Here is a 19,384-nt window from a genome sequence, read left to right as displayed (position 1 = left end):
GTGTTCACTGACCTCCAAAACCCCCAAATATAAAAATTGAACTCATTTCCGTCAATATTTCCTGAGTTCTAAATTTTTCATTTTCCATCTCTTTGAGATGCACTTTGAAAATGAATTTTCTCATGCACACAGTTTTTTTGTCGGAGATCAGTTTAGTTCACAAAATTGCCTGACACTCTCTCGAATTGAATGCAAAAAGTTGCATGACGATTCATCTTACTGCACAACATTCCTAGGTTTTGGGCTTTTTAGTGCTTCGTTGCTTCGTCTAGTAGGTAATATTCAACTGATTGTGAGTAAGTCTATTTTTATTTCTCTTCCCTAAATTGAAATGGACATACATGTGCAACCCATTTCAATTTCTTAGATTTACAAGAGGTCTACTATATTATCTGATGCCCAAATATCAGCCTCAGCTTTAAAACAGAGAATTTGTCTAGCTGTGGATAATGAAATACAAAATACGGTAAACGGATCTAATGTGAATGATGATGAATATTTAGAATGTGCAGAATGGTAAGGATATATTTAATAATATAGTTTATTGAGTACAGTAAGCGCCACGATAGTAGACACACGGGTACCTAATTGCTAGGCTTGGGCCAATCCGGCCCGTTCTCACCTCTTTCATCCGTGTCATGAAATTAGTGTGACATGATACTCATGTGAGACAGTCATGTGAATGTCATGAAACTATTCAATAATAATTATTTTTCCATACAAAAATACACTCGGGATGCAAAAAAATCGATCCACTTAAAAATTTGGTCATTTTTGATGCTCGAATTTCCTAAACCTGTTGTCCGATTTAAGTGATTTTTTTTTACCATGTTATAGCCTTAGTCATTAACAATATCGCTGTAATAATATTGTTGTTAGACAGGTAAACTGTCATTGTATACTGGGTGTACGAATCAAACTGTGTTTTTTTCTCAAAGTTCGCATCACCCTGTGGACTATTCTAGCATTTATAAAATACTGAAATTAAAACCCAACTATAGCCTCAGGTTTTCTTAACATTCTGTTTTTAGATTCATTCGCTTATGTTGGATAATAAAAAAGTTAGGTACTTTAATAACTGGCCATGTTCGTCATCAATAGGGTGTTTCTAAATAAGTGCGACAAACTTTAAGAGGTAATTTTACATGAGAAAATAAAGACAGTTTGCTTTATAATCATATGTCCGCAAACGCTTCGTTTCCGAGATACGGGATGTTCAATGTTTGTTTTACAAACTGACGATTTATTTATTGCTCTAAAACTGGTTGAGATATGCAAATGAAATTTAGTGGGTTTTAAAACGTAGTTATTGCACATTTTTTGACATACAATTAAGAATTTAATATTCATCATTGGCGTGCATACGGTCATATGATAGGTCATAATACCCGTTTGTGCGCTAATGGTAAATATTAAATTCTTAATTGTATGTCAAAAAATGTGCAATAACTACGTCTTAAAACCCACCAAATTTGATTTGCATATCTTAACTGGTTTTAAAGCAATAACTAAACCGTAAGTTTGTAAAAAAAATTGAACACCCCGTATCTCGGAAACGAAGCGTTTGCGGACATATGATTATAAAGCAAACTGCCCTTATTTTTTCATGTAAAATTACCCCTTAAAGTTTGTCGCATTTATTTAGAAACACCCTGTACTGATGACGAACATGGCCAGTTGTTAAAATACCTAACTTTTTTATTATCCAACATAAGCGAATGAATCTAAAAACAGAATGTTAAGAAGACCTGAGGTTATAGTTGGGTTTTAATTTCGGTATTTTATAAATGCTAGAATATTCCACAGGGTGATCCGAACTTTGAGAAAGAAACACAGTTTGATTCGTACACCTAGTATACAACTACAGTTTAGGGAGCGTCCAAGTATTACGTAACGCGATTTTTAATCCCCCCCCTACGTAGCGCACTCTTATGGGAGTTTAACTATTGCGTAACACATTTTTTGAAGATTTTTGACCCCCCCCCCCCCCCCACCTGCGTTACGTAATACTTAAACGGCCCCTTACCTGTCTAGCAACAATATTATTACAGCGATATTGCTAATGAATAAGGCTATAACATGGTAAAAAAATCACTTAAATCGGACAACGGGTTTAGGAAATTCGTGACATCAAATTGACCAAATTTTTAAGTGGATCGATTTTTTTGCACCTGAGTGTATTGCTGATATTGCTGGTGTTTGAATAAAGTTTTTTTTAATAATATTAATAATTAATAGTATTGTTACTCCGCTTTAAAAAAACTTTATTCAAACACCAGCAATAATAATTAATAATATTGTTACTCCACTTTAAAAAAAATTATTCAAACACCAGCAATATTACAATACTTTATAACTGTTACAACATAATGACAACTATAAACTTCAAATAGAACTGTTATATAGACTGTCAACTTTCTATGTTTATGTTGGTTTGTATTATTGGGACCGTTCAAGTTCGGAAAAGCGACACCTGGTTTCATAGCTCAGCAACATTTTTAGCACTTTTAATTATATTAGCCAATTATATTAGTCCTGGTTGCTGGACAATTGTCAAGGCCATAGCCCAAACAATTATAAGAAGAAAAAGTAATATTAAGGTTACGTTATTAAAAGGTAAACAATAATTATTGTATGTAGTAAGTAAAATTAATTATTAAAATGCACTACTACAAGCAAAATACAATTAATTAAATTTACTTTTATATAATAATTGCATATCATATCAATATTGTGAAGCAACATATAATTTTTCTTCTTCATTGACAGTAGATATAAAATTTCAATTTCAATTGACAATGAATTATTTAAAAAAGTTGCAAGATTTCTCCGATATTCGCGCATGATCGTTTCTCGTATTCCCCAAGTACTTGCACACAGCGAATACACTTTCTGACGTTCTAGGCGTCACTAGACATAAAAAAGTAGACAGTACAACAAGTGAAGGGTCCAGGACTGTATTAGGTCAATGTACCCGTGTGTCTAGTAGCATGGCGGTTTTACGATTTCTTAGATTACTATGGGTGTAGTGATTTAATGGCCAACCCTTCTAGTTATTTAGAAACATTTAAAAATCTGTTATTAATTTGTGCGTGTTTTTTTAATTTCAGGTGTTGGCAAAAATTCTACTCTTGCTGCGTACAGTATCATATCGCTAGCTTAAAACCTCTAGGTCTGATGTTATTACCTTCTGTCTCTGGAGCAGTATTTTTGAAAAAGTCGACGTTTTCATTCCTCCGACCTTTGGATCCACTGGAACACATGACTCTCTGCTATGAAGATGTTTACAGAGACCAATTTGTCAATTTTTCTATGTTAGCTGAAGGTAAGTTGGGAAAATATAGTTATTAAAGTTGCAAACATCGATATATTTATCCAGTGTGGAAACCTGATGGTTGTCTGCTTTTGTAAACACGATGTTTTCTATTGATTTATTTTTATTTGAAATGACTGTGCGGTTCTCACTTTTTAATTTCACTACACATATCGGTAATAGATGTTGCAATTATACTTTTTTCTATGTTCTTGGCAGTCTTAACGCTACTTCATATTTTACACCTAAATATTCTAAAAATTTTTTATTATTATGTTAAGGCAAGTTGTGTCTTGTTTGAGAGAAAGGATTTAAAATTTAAGGAAGAAAAAAAAGGTTTACCTTTGCTCGATTACGTATATCGGCAAGATATCAACCAAAATACCCAAACACATAAAAAAGAAAGGGATACGACCAGTGTGGGTTTTTTGAAGTGTGCTGAAGATCTCTTGGATAGAGTAAATTACGAATGTTCTTTGGGAAACACTTTTTTAAAAACTGAACACAGAAAATTAAAACTTTTATTTTGACTATCAAAGATTTTAGTTACAATTCAAATATACATAATAAACTCAATGTAAAATTCTAAACTGTTGAATTCCTGCTTCCCTAATTATTTTACATCAAAAAACATTAGAAACTATTTGTAGAGGATTGAAATCTGTATTGAAAACAACTCAGAATTGTTCTACGAATTAAACATATTCCAAATTTTTGAAAAAATGTAGTACAATTTCAGATTAATTACGTCAAAATTAGGCCACACACAGTGCAATAATGTGTTACAATGAAGTTTTGTATTAACCATATTTGAACTGTCAATATTTTTATTTTGTCATTTTTTGTTTAAAAAACAATAAAGTTGATAAGATACCTCAGTTGAAAAAAAAGTAATAATAATAAAGATGTTTCATTCAGTCAACAGTGTGCTGAGTCAGTTATAGTCAGTTAAATAGTAACGTGTCGCCTAACTTTTACACACATACCTACTGTGGCAAATGTATTATATTTTTCAAAATTTTGGAATGCGTTTAAATCGTAGAACAATTTTAACTTCTGCTTTTAATCAGATTTTAATCCTCTACAAATTTTCTCTCATGACTTTTGATGAAAAATAATTAGGGAAGCAGGAATTCAACGGTTTAGAATTTTACATTGAGTTTCCTATGGTTTTACGATTCACCACCCGGTATAAAAATCAGACTGAAATTAAGATTATTTTGACATGCTTTTTTATAATATTGCTGTAAAATGCTGTTCCATTGCGTGGCAATTGGTGTTGCAAGAGTCCAGAATGTTCAATGCTGACGCTCGGTAGCTTCCTATTGAATTCGCGTGGTAGAATAGACTAGATCCCAGAACTACTCCATCCCCTGAAGAAGTTTTGTGAGGGAGGAACAAAACTTTTGAATTGGCATCTTCTGGAGCTTCGTTGCTAGAATTGTTTTTTGTTCCTTTTTTATACCTGTAACATATTTAAGGCAGATAATTTTAATAAAAATATATACAGAATTTATCCAAAAATAGTAGCTATGGCTGTGGTTCTATGATTTTGTATGGCTATGCTTCTAAGAGAAGAGAGAACTCCTAAACATTGTAAAACAGAGAAAAACGAGTTATCTAGGTGTTAAGATGTTAGGAAATTGAGACAGTACAGTCGACGTTCGATGTCACAAGTATCCGAGAAGGCGCGACAGGCGATGACAGCGAGAGCAAAAAAAAGATTATATTTCCATTCTATTTCCATTGACAACGATTCGCCGCCGCCTACGAAAAGTATAACTCCGAAAAATGCTGTTAAGAGTAGAACTTTCAATGAACGCCGCGAAAAATATTATTTTCGATTATATGATTGTGAAAATTATAATCCCTAATAAAGTGTTAGCGAAAAAAATTATTTTTTGAGGAGTATCAGCAAAAAACATCATTTCTGTTTGTGGACCCACGAAAAATGTAATTACTACAAAGTTCTCAGAACTAATTGTTTTCGTCGGCAAAAACAGAAAGGGAAATAATTGTTTTCGTCGGCATCTATTATGAATTAAATCTTTTCGTTATAAATATTTTGGGAGTTATAGTCTTCGCGGACACGCATATAAAAATAAATTGTATCGCCAACACTTATCAAAGAATGTGTTGTGGAGTGCAACTATATAGACCCCCACGTCTCTGCATTCATCACCCTTTATTCCTTGCAAATTTTAGAAGGATGGGGAATAGGTATAAGAGAGAATCTGTTTCCGAACTAAGAAATCCAAAGATTTTATTATTTTTAAACATTTATTTGTTTGAAAATGGAGTCTTTTGGTTTCGACAAGTTGTTAATAGATGTCGCTATAGCGTCTGAATGTTAATTATATTTTATAATTGACAGAAATGGCAAAGATTTTTATTTTCTTTTCAGAGCATCATTACGGTAGCTTTCCTGATGAGAACTAAGGGGTTCGAAATGGCCATAGAAAGAGGGTAATGATCTCTGAATTGAAAATAAAAATAATGCCTTTATCTACCTACGTTCTTACTCACGTATTGAGTACAAGGAGACAGTTTCGTTGATCTTTGCCTCGATGAAAAGATGTGCTGTGGAGTGCAACTATATAGACCCCCACATCTCTGCATTCATCACCCTTTATTCCTTGCAAATTTTAGAAGGATGGGGAATAGGTATAAGAGAGAATCTGTTTCCGAACTAAGAAATCCAAAGATTTTATTATTTTTAAACATTTATTTGTTTGAAAATGGAGTCTTTTGGTTTCGACAAGTTGTTAATAGATGTCGCTATAGCGTCTGAATGTTAATTATATTTTATAATTGACAGAAATGGCAAAGATTTTTATTTTCTTTTCAGAGCATCATTACGGTAGCTTTCCTGATGAGAACTAAGGGGTTCGAAATGGCCATAGAAAGAGGGTAATGATCTCTGAATTGAAAATAAAAATAATGCCTTTATCTACTTATCAAAGAGTTATTATTTTCACTGGACATGTATTAGGAACCACATTAATCATAGGTACCAGCGGATTGTTTATATAAAAATGTGCAATTATATTATGTTATATGCTTCTTTTAATTTTGTAAATAAATGTTATGTTTTATCTCAATCAATCAACCAGCGTTATACAGTCCACTCTATTGAAGCAGTAAATACACTAGGACATATTTAAGAGCAGAGCAATTAAACTTCCTACCACTCATAATGGAGGGGAAAGTGGAAGGAAAAATGAGTATAATTTACCTTACCTTTAAGTGGAAGGAAGAAGAAAATGCTAGTGCCTGAAGAATGTAAGAGGCTGGACAGGCATGGATACCCATTTACTATTAAGAGCAGCTCAACATGGAGAGCAATTTGCCATAATTATCGTCAAATTTCAGTAATCGTTATCGTCAGAATTTCAGTTTAAACTTCAAACTTCGTCAAGCTAAGAAGAAATATCTGTAATATGAAAGTGTTATGTTGCCAATTGTCAATATCAATGCCAATAATTGTATTGTCAATTTGACATCACACTGCCAAATTCGGAAATGAAATTTCTAAGAAGAGTTAGGTACTTAATACATTCGCTGCAACTTTTTTCGAGAATTGTTATCCAGGAGCGGCAAATATATAGTCCGTCTAGAAAGTATCCGTAATTTTATATTTTTCCTAATTTTAATAGATTTCCTTTTTGTAACATTTTAAGACAAAAGTAATGCATCAAGTAGGTTGTGCCGATAGTAGGTTATGGACAAAATCGCATGACAACGCCATCTGTCAAATATTGTTGTTTGTAAACAGACTTAAGATTTGTGAAATAATGTCGCAAGTAGAAAAAAGAAAAGTGGTGGAATATTTGTATAGAATGGGTGTCCGAAACGTTAAAAAATTAGTGAAATTGACTGAATTCGGAAAAAGTGCAGTGTATGAGACAATAAAAAGGATAAAAAATGACATAGACCAGTTTCGGGTAGACCGCTTTAGATTCGCGGAAACAATTTAAATGCTTTAGTGGCTTTAGGGCGACAAAATCCGCGCCTAGGGTTTCGAAAATTAGCGGGAAATCAACGAAGAATAAAAGTGTGCCCAGAAACTGTCCGCGTGTCACTGAAAAAGCAAGACTACATATCAAGGAATCCAAAAAAAAAATCCCTACAATGACACCTCTGCAAAGGCAACGAAGAATAGATTTTTTTGTCCATGTTTTCGAGAAGATAATTTTAATAATGTCTTTATATCCGATGAAAGTTGTTTCCAGCTTGGTACAAATCATCCAAAAGTCCTATCAAGAGAAAATGTTACCGTTCAAATTTTCTAATTTCCCACTAAAATAATGGTTTGGGGAGCAATATCTCAGCGTGGTGCCACACCTCTCTGTATAGTTAATGGTACTGTTGATAGTGCGAAATATTGTGACATCCTAAATGGTTTTCTTCTTGAAACGGCTCATGTTTTATATCCAGAGGGGTGGCGTTTTCAGAAAGATAATGAAAGATGCCATACTTCTGCTTATACTCAAGCTTGGATGCAAGAACACGAATTGGCAACAATTCCGTGGCCAGCAGCATCTCCAGATATTAGCCCCATTGAAAACATATGGGGACTGATGAAGATTGAAGTGGAACGAGCAGCGCCACGAGATAAAGAAGGTTTGATTCGGTCAGTTTTACAGGCCTGGAACACCATTACCGAAAATTATGGCCTTGACCTAGTTTCGGGTGTACCTGGACGTTTAGTTAAGTGTTTAGATTTAAATGGAGGTTGTATAAGTAAATGAGATGAATTATTTGTTGAAATTTTATATTTCAAGTGATAGAAATAAATACCGTAAAATTATAATTCTGCTTTCTTTTTTCCGGATACTTTCTAGACGGACTATATATAATATCTTCATTGGGTTACTGTCCCCGATCGGAGTCATGCGCATCTATGGTCTGTTTTTAAACCAGGAGGAGTAATTCAAATTTACCGCGCCCTAATGTTTGTTTGTAATTGGTCCAACCGCAGGCAAGTTTACTCCACTGTTACGAAATTTTGACACTAATGACATTTATCAAATTTTGACACTATTGGCATTTCATAGGTTAATTAAGTTATATCAGCGATTTTTCGTGTTTTCTGCGTTATTCCTTTAATTTTTGGATTTTTAGTCTACTTTTATATAAAAAAACAGTTTTAGAACTCTTTAGCGACGTATTAGTATAATATAATATTTATGGATTACCGTCGAAGGACGATATGATCAACCAAAAAAGAAGATGTATTTGGTGATCTTTCTAGTAACTTTCTTGGGTTGAATCTGTCTTTTTAGTTTACTCTCCTCCTGGTTTAAAATCACACCATAGTAAAGTACATATCACTTTGGGGGATTGTAACAAGGGTGGTATATTTAATTAGCCTTATGTAAGTTACATTTGATGGTTTATTTTCATTTTCATTTCGTAGATCTAGACACAACGGATGATGTAATGAACTTGTTTAAAGTCATCGTATATTTAGAACAACAAATGAGTGAAACATTCGTCCAGGCATTCGAGAAAGAAATTTTTAATCTACATGCACCTGATGTTATAATGGAAGGTTTATTAGAGAAGATTCAGTCTGAGATGGATTGTCAGGTAAACATAATTTTCCACCTAAATTATTACTTTTAATTTTCATGGTCGATAGGTCGAAAATAATCTCGTTTGAATATGGTTCAGTGAACTGTCTCATCTGCATGTTTCCTCAAAAATATCAATGTTTGCATTTTGGTAGCTGTTTTTACACTATATCCGATAATGTTAAGTGACTTAACATTAACATAAAATAACGTTTACCCTGTATAACACAGACTTCTGGTTAAATCAAGATATATGTTGTGTAGTTTATCTCCTCTGACATCGCAGAGAGAAAATCTGTGGGCCTGTATGCTTGCTAATTCGGAATGTAGTGTGAACCAGGTTCTGCTGGTACGATTTAGTATTTTGGATTCGGATTTTCATTTCGATTACTTCATTCGCATTTAGCCTGTAATTTGCCTTTCGATTTTTACGATGGACAGCAGGAACTTGAGTCTATGATGGGTATAATTGATGGATTCGACCGTTACTTGATGGAAGTTCATTTTATCTCACAATAAAACACTGAAAACTTTTGTTTTCTATACTTCCACAAAATTTATTATTTACAACTATGTGACTACAGCTGTTTCGGCAGAGTGCCTTTCTCAAGTGATATAATTTACAATGTGTTTGCCTTTTTAAGTCTCTAACTGAAGAGGTTGAGGAGTGGGGAGCTGTTTGTCTCGAGTTGGTCATTAAGAATTTTATCTGTATTTTTCAGTTTATTAATTTCCATAGATTCTAAAAAAGATAGCTTAAGGCCTTTATTTTGGATATGCAGAATTTGAAACTTTTCATTGAAAGAATGATTATGATCTAGAAGGTGAAGTGCGTATGTAGAAGTGTCTGTTTTTCTATTGTTGAAAGCCCTTTTGTGTTCTGCTATCCGTTTGTCAAAAGTTCTGCCAGTTTGACCGATGTACGTTTTCGGACAGTCACCACAAGTTAGTTTGTACACACCACTCTGTAGTTGCTTTCTCTTTCGGCTTTTATTGTTCTTAATATATTTGCTTAAGTTGTTGTTAGTTCTGAAAGCTGGTATTATTCCTTTCTTTTTTATGTATCTGGCTATTTTTGTTGTTATCTTGCCAGTATATGTGAGAGAGCAGAAGGTACTGGGTTCTTTCTGTGGTGGTGGATACACTAATTTCAGGGCTTTCTTATGGAGTTTTTGATTTAAAATTTTGTTAACTGTTTGTTCGTTGTAGCCGTTGTTTACTGCTATTTGTTTAATGATGTTTAGTTCTATCTCGAAGTTATTTTTTGTCATGGGAATTTCTGTCAGTCTATGTATCATGCTATGGTAGGCTGCTAATTTGTGTTGTGTAGGATGGGATGATGAATTGTGTATAGTTGTGTCAGTATGGGTGGGTTTATGATATACGGAGAACTCATGTTTGTTGTGTAGTCTGGTAATCGTTACATCTAGAAAGTTTATGGAATTATTCTGTTCTGTTTCTATTGTAAACTCAATATTACTATGAAGTGAATTAATGTTTGATAGAAATTGGTCAAGTTGTCTGTTAGGTCCTGTAGTTCCACAATTTCTAAACATCCCGTATTTAAACAGTTCTTATATTGGTGGAGATATGTGGATGATATACTAGTATGCTTTACAGGAACTAACAGACAACTTGACCAATTTCTATCATACATTAATTCACTTCATAGTAATATTGAGTTTACAATAGAAACAGAACAGAATAATTCCATAAACTTTCTAGATGTAACGATTACCAGACTACACAACAAACATGAGTTCTCCGTATATCATAAACCTACCCATACTGACACAACTATACACAATTCATCATCCCATCCTACACAATACAAATTAGCAGCCTACCATAGCATGATACATAGACTGACAGAAATTCCCATGACAAAAAATAACTTTGAGATAGAACTAAACATCATTAAACAAATAGCAGTAAACAACGGCTATAACGAACAAACAGTTAACAAAATTTTAAATCAAAAACTCCATAAGAAAGCCCTGAAATTAGTGTATCCACCACCACAGAAAGAACCCAGTACCTTCTGCTCTCTCGCATATACTGGCAAGATAACAACAAAAATAGCCAGATACATAAAAAAGAAAGGAATAATGCCAGCTTTCAGAACTAACAACAACTTAAGCAAATATATTAAGAACAATAAAAGCCGAAAGAGAAAGCAACTACAGAGTGGTGTGTACAAACTAACTTGTGGTGACTGTCCGAAAACGTACATCGGTCAAACTGGCAGAACTTTTGACAAACGGATAGCAGAACACAAAAGGGCTTTCAACAATAGAAAAACAGACACTTCTACATACGCACTTCACCTTCTAGTAATCATACCAATATATTGCAAGCTTCTTCTCCCATTAGTAGGCATGTTATTAACTACATTTCAGCTCTTCATGTTTAATACTATCTAGTTCTATTCAAAGTACTAAAATAGTGTTTTCTTGTTTAGTTCGCCTCGCACATATTGGAAATGATGAACGATGTTACTGACTTATACAAAGGAATGCACAAAATTTTAGAACTCTTAAGATATGAAAATACATTAGCCAGCCCGGATAACGACATAAATCCTGGAGCTATGTATCATTTTAGTTCCTTGCTGGGTACTTCAGTAGTCGCTGAAAGTTTGAGACAACAAGCACAGATAAGGTAAGTTAAGTACAGTTGAGTCCATGGTTCTTTACCCGCGCATCATCATTTATTAAAGCATACGAAATACGTCGGAAATTTACTCCACGCAACAGCAAGTCACAGAAATTGACTACTGTTCCGATCATGGATTTTATTATAAAATTTGACGTTATCAAATATATATAGGGTGGAAGGAACTTATGGAATAAAATGATTTCTGTCCTTGTTTTAAAAAATTTTTAAAAACGCCAAGACCCGTCCATTTTTAAATATAAATATACGCTTTTTAAACCTAAATCTGAATGTACAGGGTGATTCAGGCAAGCCTAGCATAGTCCATAAGCTTTATTTTTAATGGAACACCCTATATATTTTTATATTTTTAAAAGCTGCTTAACAACCTGATTTCAACGAACCAGTTCATGTATGCTGTATAATGGATAATACAGAGTGAAATTTTGAAATCATAGTGTGTGGACACCGCTTATGGAATAAAATTGTTTGTGTCCTTATTTTAGAAAATTATAAAAAACGCTAGAATGTCAACTTTGAAATTTATATATGCACTGTTTAAACATACATTTAAATATACAGGGTGATTCACACAAGTCTAGCATAGTCCACAATCTTTAATTTTAATGGAACACCCTGTATATTTTTATGTTTTTAGAACCTGCTAAACAACCTAACATCAAAATAGTGTATCATGTAGGGTCTATTATGAATAATACAAGGTGAAATTTTAAAATTATGTATAATTTTCATCAAGATAAATACCTACATAAAATTTTGAAATTAATATTTTATCATCCTTTTAATAATGGTATTATTTTTTAAATCAGCTCAATAAAAACATACATTTTCTAAACTAAGTACCTACAAATCTATTGAGTTTTGTATATTTTAATGTCTTGACGATATTTTCTAAATAATTTCAAAATTTCACCTTGTATTATTCATAATCGACGCTACATAATACATACACTTTTTTGAGATGAGGTTGTGAAGTAGCTTCTAAAAACATAAAAATATACAGGGTGATCCATTAAAACTAGAGATCATCGACTATACAGTACTTGCGTGAATCACTCTGTATATTTAAATTTATGTTTGTAAAGCGCCCATTTAAATTTAAAAGTTGACGTGTCCCAGTATTTTCTATAACTTTTTAAAATAAGGACATAAACAATTTTATTCCATAAGTGGTTTCCATACTTTATAATTTCAAAATTTCACCCTGTATTATTCATAATACACGCTACATGATATAGTTCGTTGAAATCAGGTTATCAAGCATCTTTTAAAAATATACAGGTAGTTCCATTAAAACTAAAGCTTTTGGACTCTGCTAGACTTACATGAACCACCCTGTACATTTAAATTTATGTTTAAAAAGTGCACATTTTTATTTAAAAATCGACGGGTCTCACAGTTTTCTATAATTTTTTGAAACAAGGACAGTAATAATTTTATTCCATAAGTGCCTTTCACACTGTATAATATAACAAGTTACGTTTTGCTTTAAAATTTTGGTGCAGAATTACAGCTACATTTGAAGTAGATTAATAAATTTTTTTCATATTTCCAAGCATAATTTCAAATTCCAATATAAAATTAGTTATGAAAATAACTGTTTGTGCTATACTTATATCAATAACTTCTAAATGCAAAAAACAGGACAAAACACAACAAACACAAGTAGGTGACAGCCACAAGTAGACAAACCAGAAACGTCACAAATTTTACTTAAAATATGAAGACGTTCCCGAGCGTCTTTTTTATACCTATCTCTTTTCGATGTACTGAGTCTAGAGCGTTCATAAAAATAACATGTGTGTTACTTAATAACAGGCGGTAGCTGGTATGTCTTTAGTTTCATGCGTGGAAGACCCTGATGCTGGATAAAAAGTATGTGTTTTATCTCGCCAGGTATTAATGACGCATATGGAAAGAACCATGGACTCAACTGTATATAAAGTTCAACATATCAACATCATCTATTTTTACAGACCCATCGTCTATTTTTACAGTTTTTTAAGACACTAAGCAAATAAATTTTGTTAATGGTTGCTGATAGTTTTGCCGAAAGTTAATGGTTGCTGATAGTTTTGCCGAAAAAGGAGTCTCATTTCGGACTCGGAACCTTTCTCGGTAACCCAAAAAACTACATAGTGAAAAATGCCCGGAAATGGGAGGAGAAACTTTGTGCAGCTTGTTAACAAAATGTTCCAGGCCAAAGTTAAACAAAAAGTTGGTGGGATTACCTGCAGTGGGTAAAAAATGAAATACCAGTCACAAAGATATGAGAAATTGAAGCACAAGGGAAAAAGAAGAGAAGAAGACCTAGAGAGAGTTGGAACAATGTAATAGCAAAACAGATTGGTAAAAAGGAATTACATGGAGAGATGCAAAAGTGAAGGCACTAGAGTGAATAGTGAATAGAAAGATCTTGAAGGGATTTGTGCACAGTTTAAATGACAGTGCATTTCATCCCCCCATCCTAAGGGTTGAAGGGTATTGAATTATGTAATGAAATGCATTTGTCGTCGCGAACTTATTGGATTAAAAAACTTTCGCTAATGGTATGGAGGTAGCATAAGAATACTTGAGAAAGGAGGTGGATAAAGTCCAAAGTGCGCCGATGAAATCCAAGGTTCTTTAAAACACAACATGCCAGAAATTTGTTATCCGTCTGAATTATTTTGTTTAGGGTATGTTGTTAAAACAATATTGGTTAATACTTTTCGCCATATTTGAGCCATTCGTGAGTGAAATCATCCGAAACTACTCTTTCCATACATATCGCTGTCGTATTTGTTTAGTAACGGTAGTTCTACCCTTTATTGACGGTAGTCCTACCAGTTGAGTAGACAGAAATAAATAAAACTGCAAGAAAAATGGGCAAACATGGCATACTTGACCACACCAGACTAGTGGGAAATATTATTGAATAGAACAGAAGGGTGAATCTTTTTAAAACTAGAATCGCAGCGAAAAAAAATTATAGGACTTAAAGATGAACATTGAGATAGAAATAGAGAAGAAATGCTAACTCACAGAAAATTTTTACAGGGAAATAAAATAAAATAGAGCAAGACATGTATGTAGAAAATATAAAACTGTGTATAATAGAGACACTCTGAAGAAATACAGCGGGACTAAATTGATACCGGCTAGTCCAGAATATAGAATACCGGAGAGCAATGAGAGAGACCTATATCGAAAAGATACAAAACAGCTGAAGAGGCATTAGCTAAAATAAAAAAAAGAAGAAGAAGAAGCTGTTAACGTCTTAGATCCTATACATATTCATAGCACTCGTCGGAAATTCTTTTATTTCTATATCTGTATGTTTTTGCCTCTCGTTTTCTAATTTTTGTAAACCTTAATTTATTATTTGTAAGGCAACGGAAGAGAAGGGCACAAAATTGGAAGGACATAGCCAGATAGGCAAAGACCCATCAAGGGTTATGAGGCAAAAGGAGAAGAAATTCTTTGACTGTTGTTAATGTCCTTTGACTATGCTTGATGCTTTAAATTTTGCCATATTGCTTGCTTTTCTTCGACACTAAGGTTAAATAATGTGATTATATCTATATTTCTTCACAATGGTGTACATATATGTTAGATTTTTATTTTATGTCTCTTTTCATTATAATCCATTTTCCTTTTACTTTGATGCAAGTCTATTATATTTTCGTAGATTTTTTACCTATTTACCCACTTTATTCTTGAACGTTAGTGTTTAGCTGGATATTTAATCACCAATAACCAATTTTACAATTTTTTTACAGATTCCAAATATGTAGAAATTTACTTCTGATCTGCAACATTTTGTTGAACGAAAAAACGTTGGATTGGGGCGTATTAGAAGCCATACGTTCAGTTTGTACTCCGGAGATTGTTGTTCTCACACAGGCTAGTTATGTAGTTCTATGGCTGTGTGGATTAACTACTATTGTTAACTTACCGTAAGTAATAATTTGAATTAATAAGTTTTGGGTTTATTTCACAAATATCTTGTTTTCCAGCATTGTTTTCTCTGATGTTTAAGAGTATAAGCGCAAATATTTTATGGCTATCCCTATTTTTTCTTTCTTCACAGGGCAAATTACGTGTAGTAAAATTCTCACTGGTATGGATATGTAAACATTACTTGACTGACAATGTCATCATTAACTTTAAAAAGATGGCTTTTGAATGTTCTTGGTTAACTGTTAGTTGTATAATTGCCTTAATTATTAATTCAGTTAATTAATATGATAATTTTTTCACTAACTATGTATTCAGTGATTGTGATAATTTATATACTGTACAACAAAAACTAATACTCAATCGAGAAAAGAGGAAAAGTGATTTTTTAATAATATACCTATTGTTACTATGGAACGCTTACAATTTTGAATATCTTTAACAACAAAATACTTGGATCACAGAATATATCCTGGTGTATTCTCTGCTTGGATCTTCCATAAATAATAAACAATACATAACTTTTTGTTAAGTTCACATCTTAAATCAAATATTTATCAAATACACTATCAATATTATTTAATTAACAACTCAAAATATTCCCCATGCCATGTCAAATATTTAAAATTGTCACTGTCTTGTCACCATATTCTATTCGACTCAGTGCGTTGTATGACAAAGATAGCAAATGTTCGATTTGGAAAATATCACCACGGACATGGTGTCCAATAAATATTTTTAAAACAATAAACGCAGAATGAAAGACTAAATTATTATCGAGGGCCGAAAGTTCATTAGAATAAATAAAAAGTTCCTTTTGAATGAGATATTTGAAATTAAAAATCACACTACATTTTCTCTTAGTTTTTCACCCATGTAATTTATTAAAATAAACATTATAGAAGTTTTCAGGGACTTTCGTCACTCCGTAAGAACGTAATCTTTCATTCTGCGTTCAAATTTTTCAAAAATACTTATTAGTTTTCTCAGAATTCGAAAAAATGAATCCCATTTAAATAGCATTGGAGCCGAAACTTTGTACCGATCCCCTTAAGTATTTGTCAAATTTTACAAACAGAAATCTGTCAACTCATTTTTGAACAGTGCTACTTAAGAGAAGAGAGTTCGATGATTGGGAGTTAATGGGCTAGTAGAAGAAAGTTACTTACCAACCACTTAAACATTTGAAGTCTACGTTAAGTCAACAGCCTTAACTAGTTCGAATACTTGAAAGGATGTAGCTGCGCCGGTGTGCGAATCAAGGTCTCGGAAGAAACCGATGTCTTGAATATGGCGCACACTTCCAATCAGGCACACTTTGTACAACCAGCGTTCATTTTAAAGCAAATCAGAAGATGTGCTCTAAAAAGTGGTCGTAGCCCTGATTCTGTGGCACTTCCGGTTACAACATTTTAACAGGAAGTGATGTAAAAGCCGGAAGTATATCGCTGGTACCTATGATTAATGTGATTCCTAATACATTTCCAGTAAAAATAATAACTCTTTGATAAGTGTTGACGATACAATTTTTTTTATATGCGTGTCCGCGAAGATTATAACTCCCAAAATATTTATAACGAAAAGATTTAGTTTATAATAGATGCCGACGAAATTAATTATTTCTCTTTATGTTTCTGCCGACGAAAACAATTATTTCTGAGAACTGTTTAGTAATTATAATTTTCGTGGACCCACAAACAGAAATGATGTTTTTTTGCCGATACTCCTCAAAAAATAATTTTTTTCGCTAACACTTTATTAGGGATTATAATTTTCAGAATCATATAATCGAAAATAATATTTTTCGCGGCGTTCATTGAAAGTTCTACTCTTAACGGCATTTTTCGGAGTTATACTTTTCGTAGGCGGCGGTGATATATTTGTTCTCGTCTTGCTAAGGCTCGCTGAAGAATGTATCGCTTTGTATTTCAGCGACTTTAAAGCAATACTTCATATTCGATTTGGGCGTCGAAACGTTAATAAAATTATTTTTTTCATTTTAATTGTGGCTTATTTCCCATATAAATAATTAATCATAAAAATGCCACAAGGAAATAGCTTCAGAACAACAATACTTCATATTCCAACTATGGAACCAGAAGCTCGAGGTAAATTTTTTCACGTTTATTATCATTTTTGGACTATACGCTTTCATTTGACATCTCATTTTTAGTCTATATGTTCTACTACAGGATGAGTTGTGTTTAAGGATGTACAGTTTAGGTTATGAATTATGACGTTTCTGTAAAGATCCGGCATACCAATTGTAGAAACTTGTTATACGGAGAGTTAATATTAACCTAAGTAATATATACTGAGCGTCAGAGAAAACGGGCCACCTATAAAATTTAAGAAATTTTTATCTTTTTATTTTTTGTTTAATCATATCGGATTAAATCTATTGTGTATAGGCCTGGATCCCGCGTACCAAAAAAAGTTGATTAATAGCAAGCTGAAAATTTGTTAATAGTTTAACGGTGTCTAGTCGGACAAACTTTGATGTACGGGAACACTGGAACAGGGGAAGTTTTAATTGTGGAATAGTTTACGTCACTGGAACGTCAGATTATGAAAACGTCCCATGTATTTTGTGGGACAGAACATCCAATTGATTTGTTACCCTTTCGTTAAACTCTTAGGAAAAAATCAGACTACTATTGCTAACTAACATGATTCCTGTCATTTGACATGTTCTTCGTATTCCGCTCATTAAAATGACCAGTTGGTGATAAACACCAGTCTGATTTTTGCATGAGTTTAATGAAATGGTACCAAATCAATTGGAAGCTCTGTACGACAAAATTCATGGAACGTTTTCGTAGTATGACGTTCCAAATTTTTAACCTGTTACACAATTAAAACTTCCCCGGTTCCAGTGTTCCCATACATCAAAGTTTGTCCGACTAGACACCGTTAAGCTATTAACAAATTTTCAGCTTGCTATTAATCAACTTTTTTTGGTATGCGGGATCCAGGTCTAGTATTGATTCAGTAACTCTTGTAGCACATAACACTACATTATCATAGTACCAAATGGAAAACAAGGAAAAATTTGATAAAATAAATGTATTGAAAATTTTGATGTACCATTACAGTTACAGTTTTGACAATCATTGAATTATGGAGTCAAGAAAATGCAAGTATCACTCATTCCAATAATGTGTTCCACCACGGTTCTGACTGACACTCATCATTCGATTTAGCATAGAACTGATCATATTTTAGATGCCTCTTTGGGGAAAAGTGGTCCATTCCTCAATCAGACCATCTTACATGCCTTTTGAGAATGTTCCATACATGCTCAATATAATGAAGGTCTGGACTTTGAGAAGGCCAGTCCATTTTTGGAGTACCATTATATTCAAAGTACTGTGACGCCCAGTTCCACCAACGTGACTTAAGTGAAAATTTGATCTTAGAAACAATTTTTACTTAAGTCCCGTTGAGTTTTGTTCCACCAACGAAAAATATTTACTTAAGAACAAATATTTTTGCTTAAGCTTAAGTCACCTATTATGACGACTTAAGTAAAAATTTTAACTTGACGCATGCATTGAAATTCATCTTCTGTCATATATTGACAAATAAGTGAGGTTAAATTTTTTCTGTTGATATTAGATATTACGTTAGGATAACTCGCATTTTTGCGATCTATTTTGATTTATATATTCCTATTTTTTGTAAATTCTACCGTAATATATAGTATAAAGTAGTATATAATAGTTTATAGTATATAATATAGTGTAGTGTAGTCTCTTTATCTTTGGTATACACACCATTGGTTTTTTTATTTACAATGATGTCCTTGTATTTGGACACCAAGGAAACCAATTCCCCGTTTTTTGATCAGAAAAGTTTACTCTTTTTTTAATTTTTCCAT

General features: G+C 33.0%; 1 protein-coding gene across 1 annotated transcript in view; it reads left to right on the top strand.

Annotated features, from left to right (window-relative positions):
• The window catches only part of LOC126888321 (nuclear pore complex protein Nup160 homolog), a 139,147-nt gene that overhangs the window by 43,132 nt on the left and 76,631 nt on the right, over nt 1-19,384 (top strand). The window contains exons 8-12 of the mRNA XM_050656457.1: nt 368-516; nt 3,111-3,325; nt 8,733-8,905; nt 11,351-11,550; nt 15,327-15,503. Coding sequence (XP_050512414.1) covers nt 368-516; nt 3,111-3,325; nt 8,733-8,905; nt 11,351-11,550; nt 15,327-15,503 — 914 coding nt within the window. The remainder of the gene's footprint in view (nt 1-367; nt 517-3,110; nt 3,326-8,732; nt 8,906-11,350; nt 11,551-15,326; nt 15,504-19,384) is intronic.

The sequence above is a fragment of the Diabrotica virgifera genome, chromosome 7 (genome assembly GCF_917563875.1).
Source record: "Diabrotica virgifera virgifera chromosome 7, PGI_DIABVI_V3a".
In the NCBI taxonomy this organism is placed as follows: Eukaryota; Metazoa; Arthropoda; class Insecta; order Coleoptera; family Chrysomelidae; genus Diabrotica; species Diabrotica virgifera.
The sequence above is the reverse complement of the archived record's forward strand: the minus strand, read 5'-3'. Positions and strand labels throughout refer to the sequence as shown.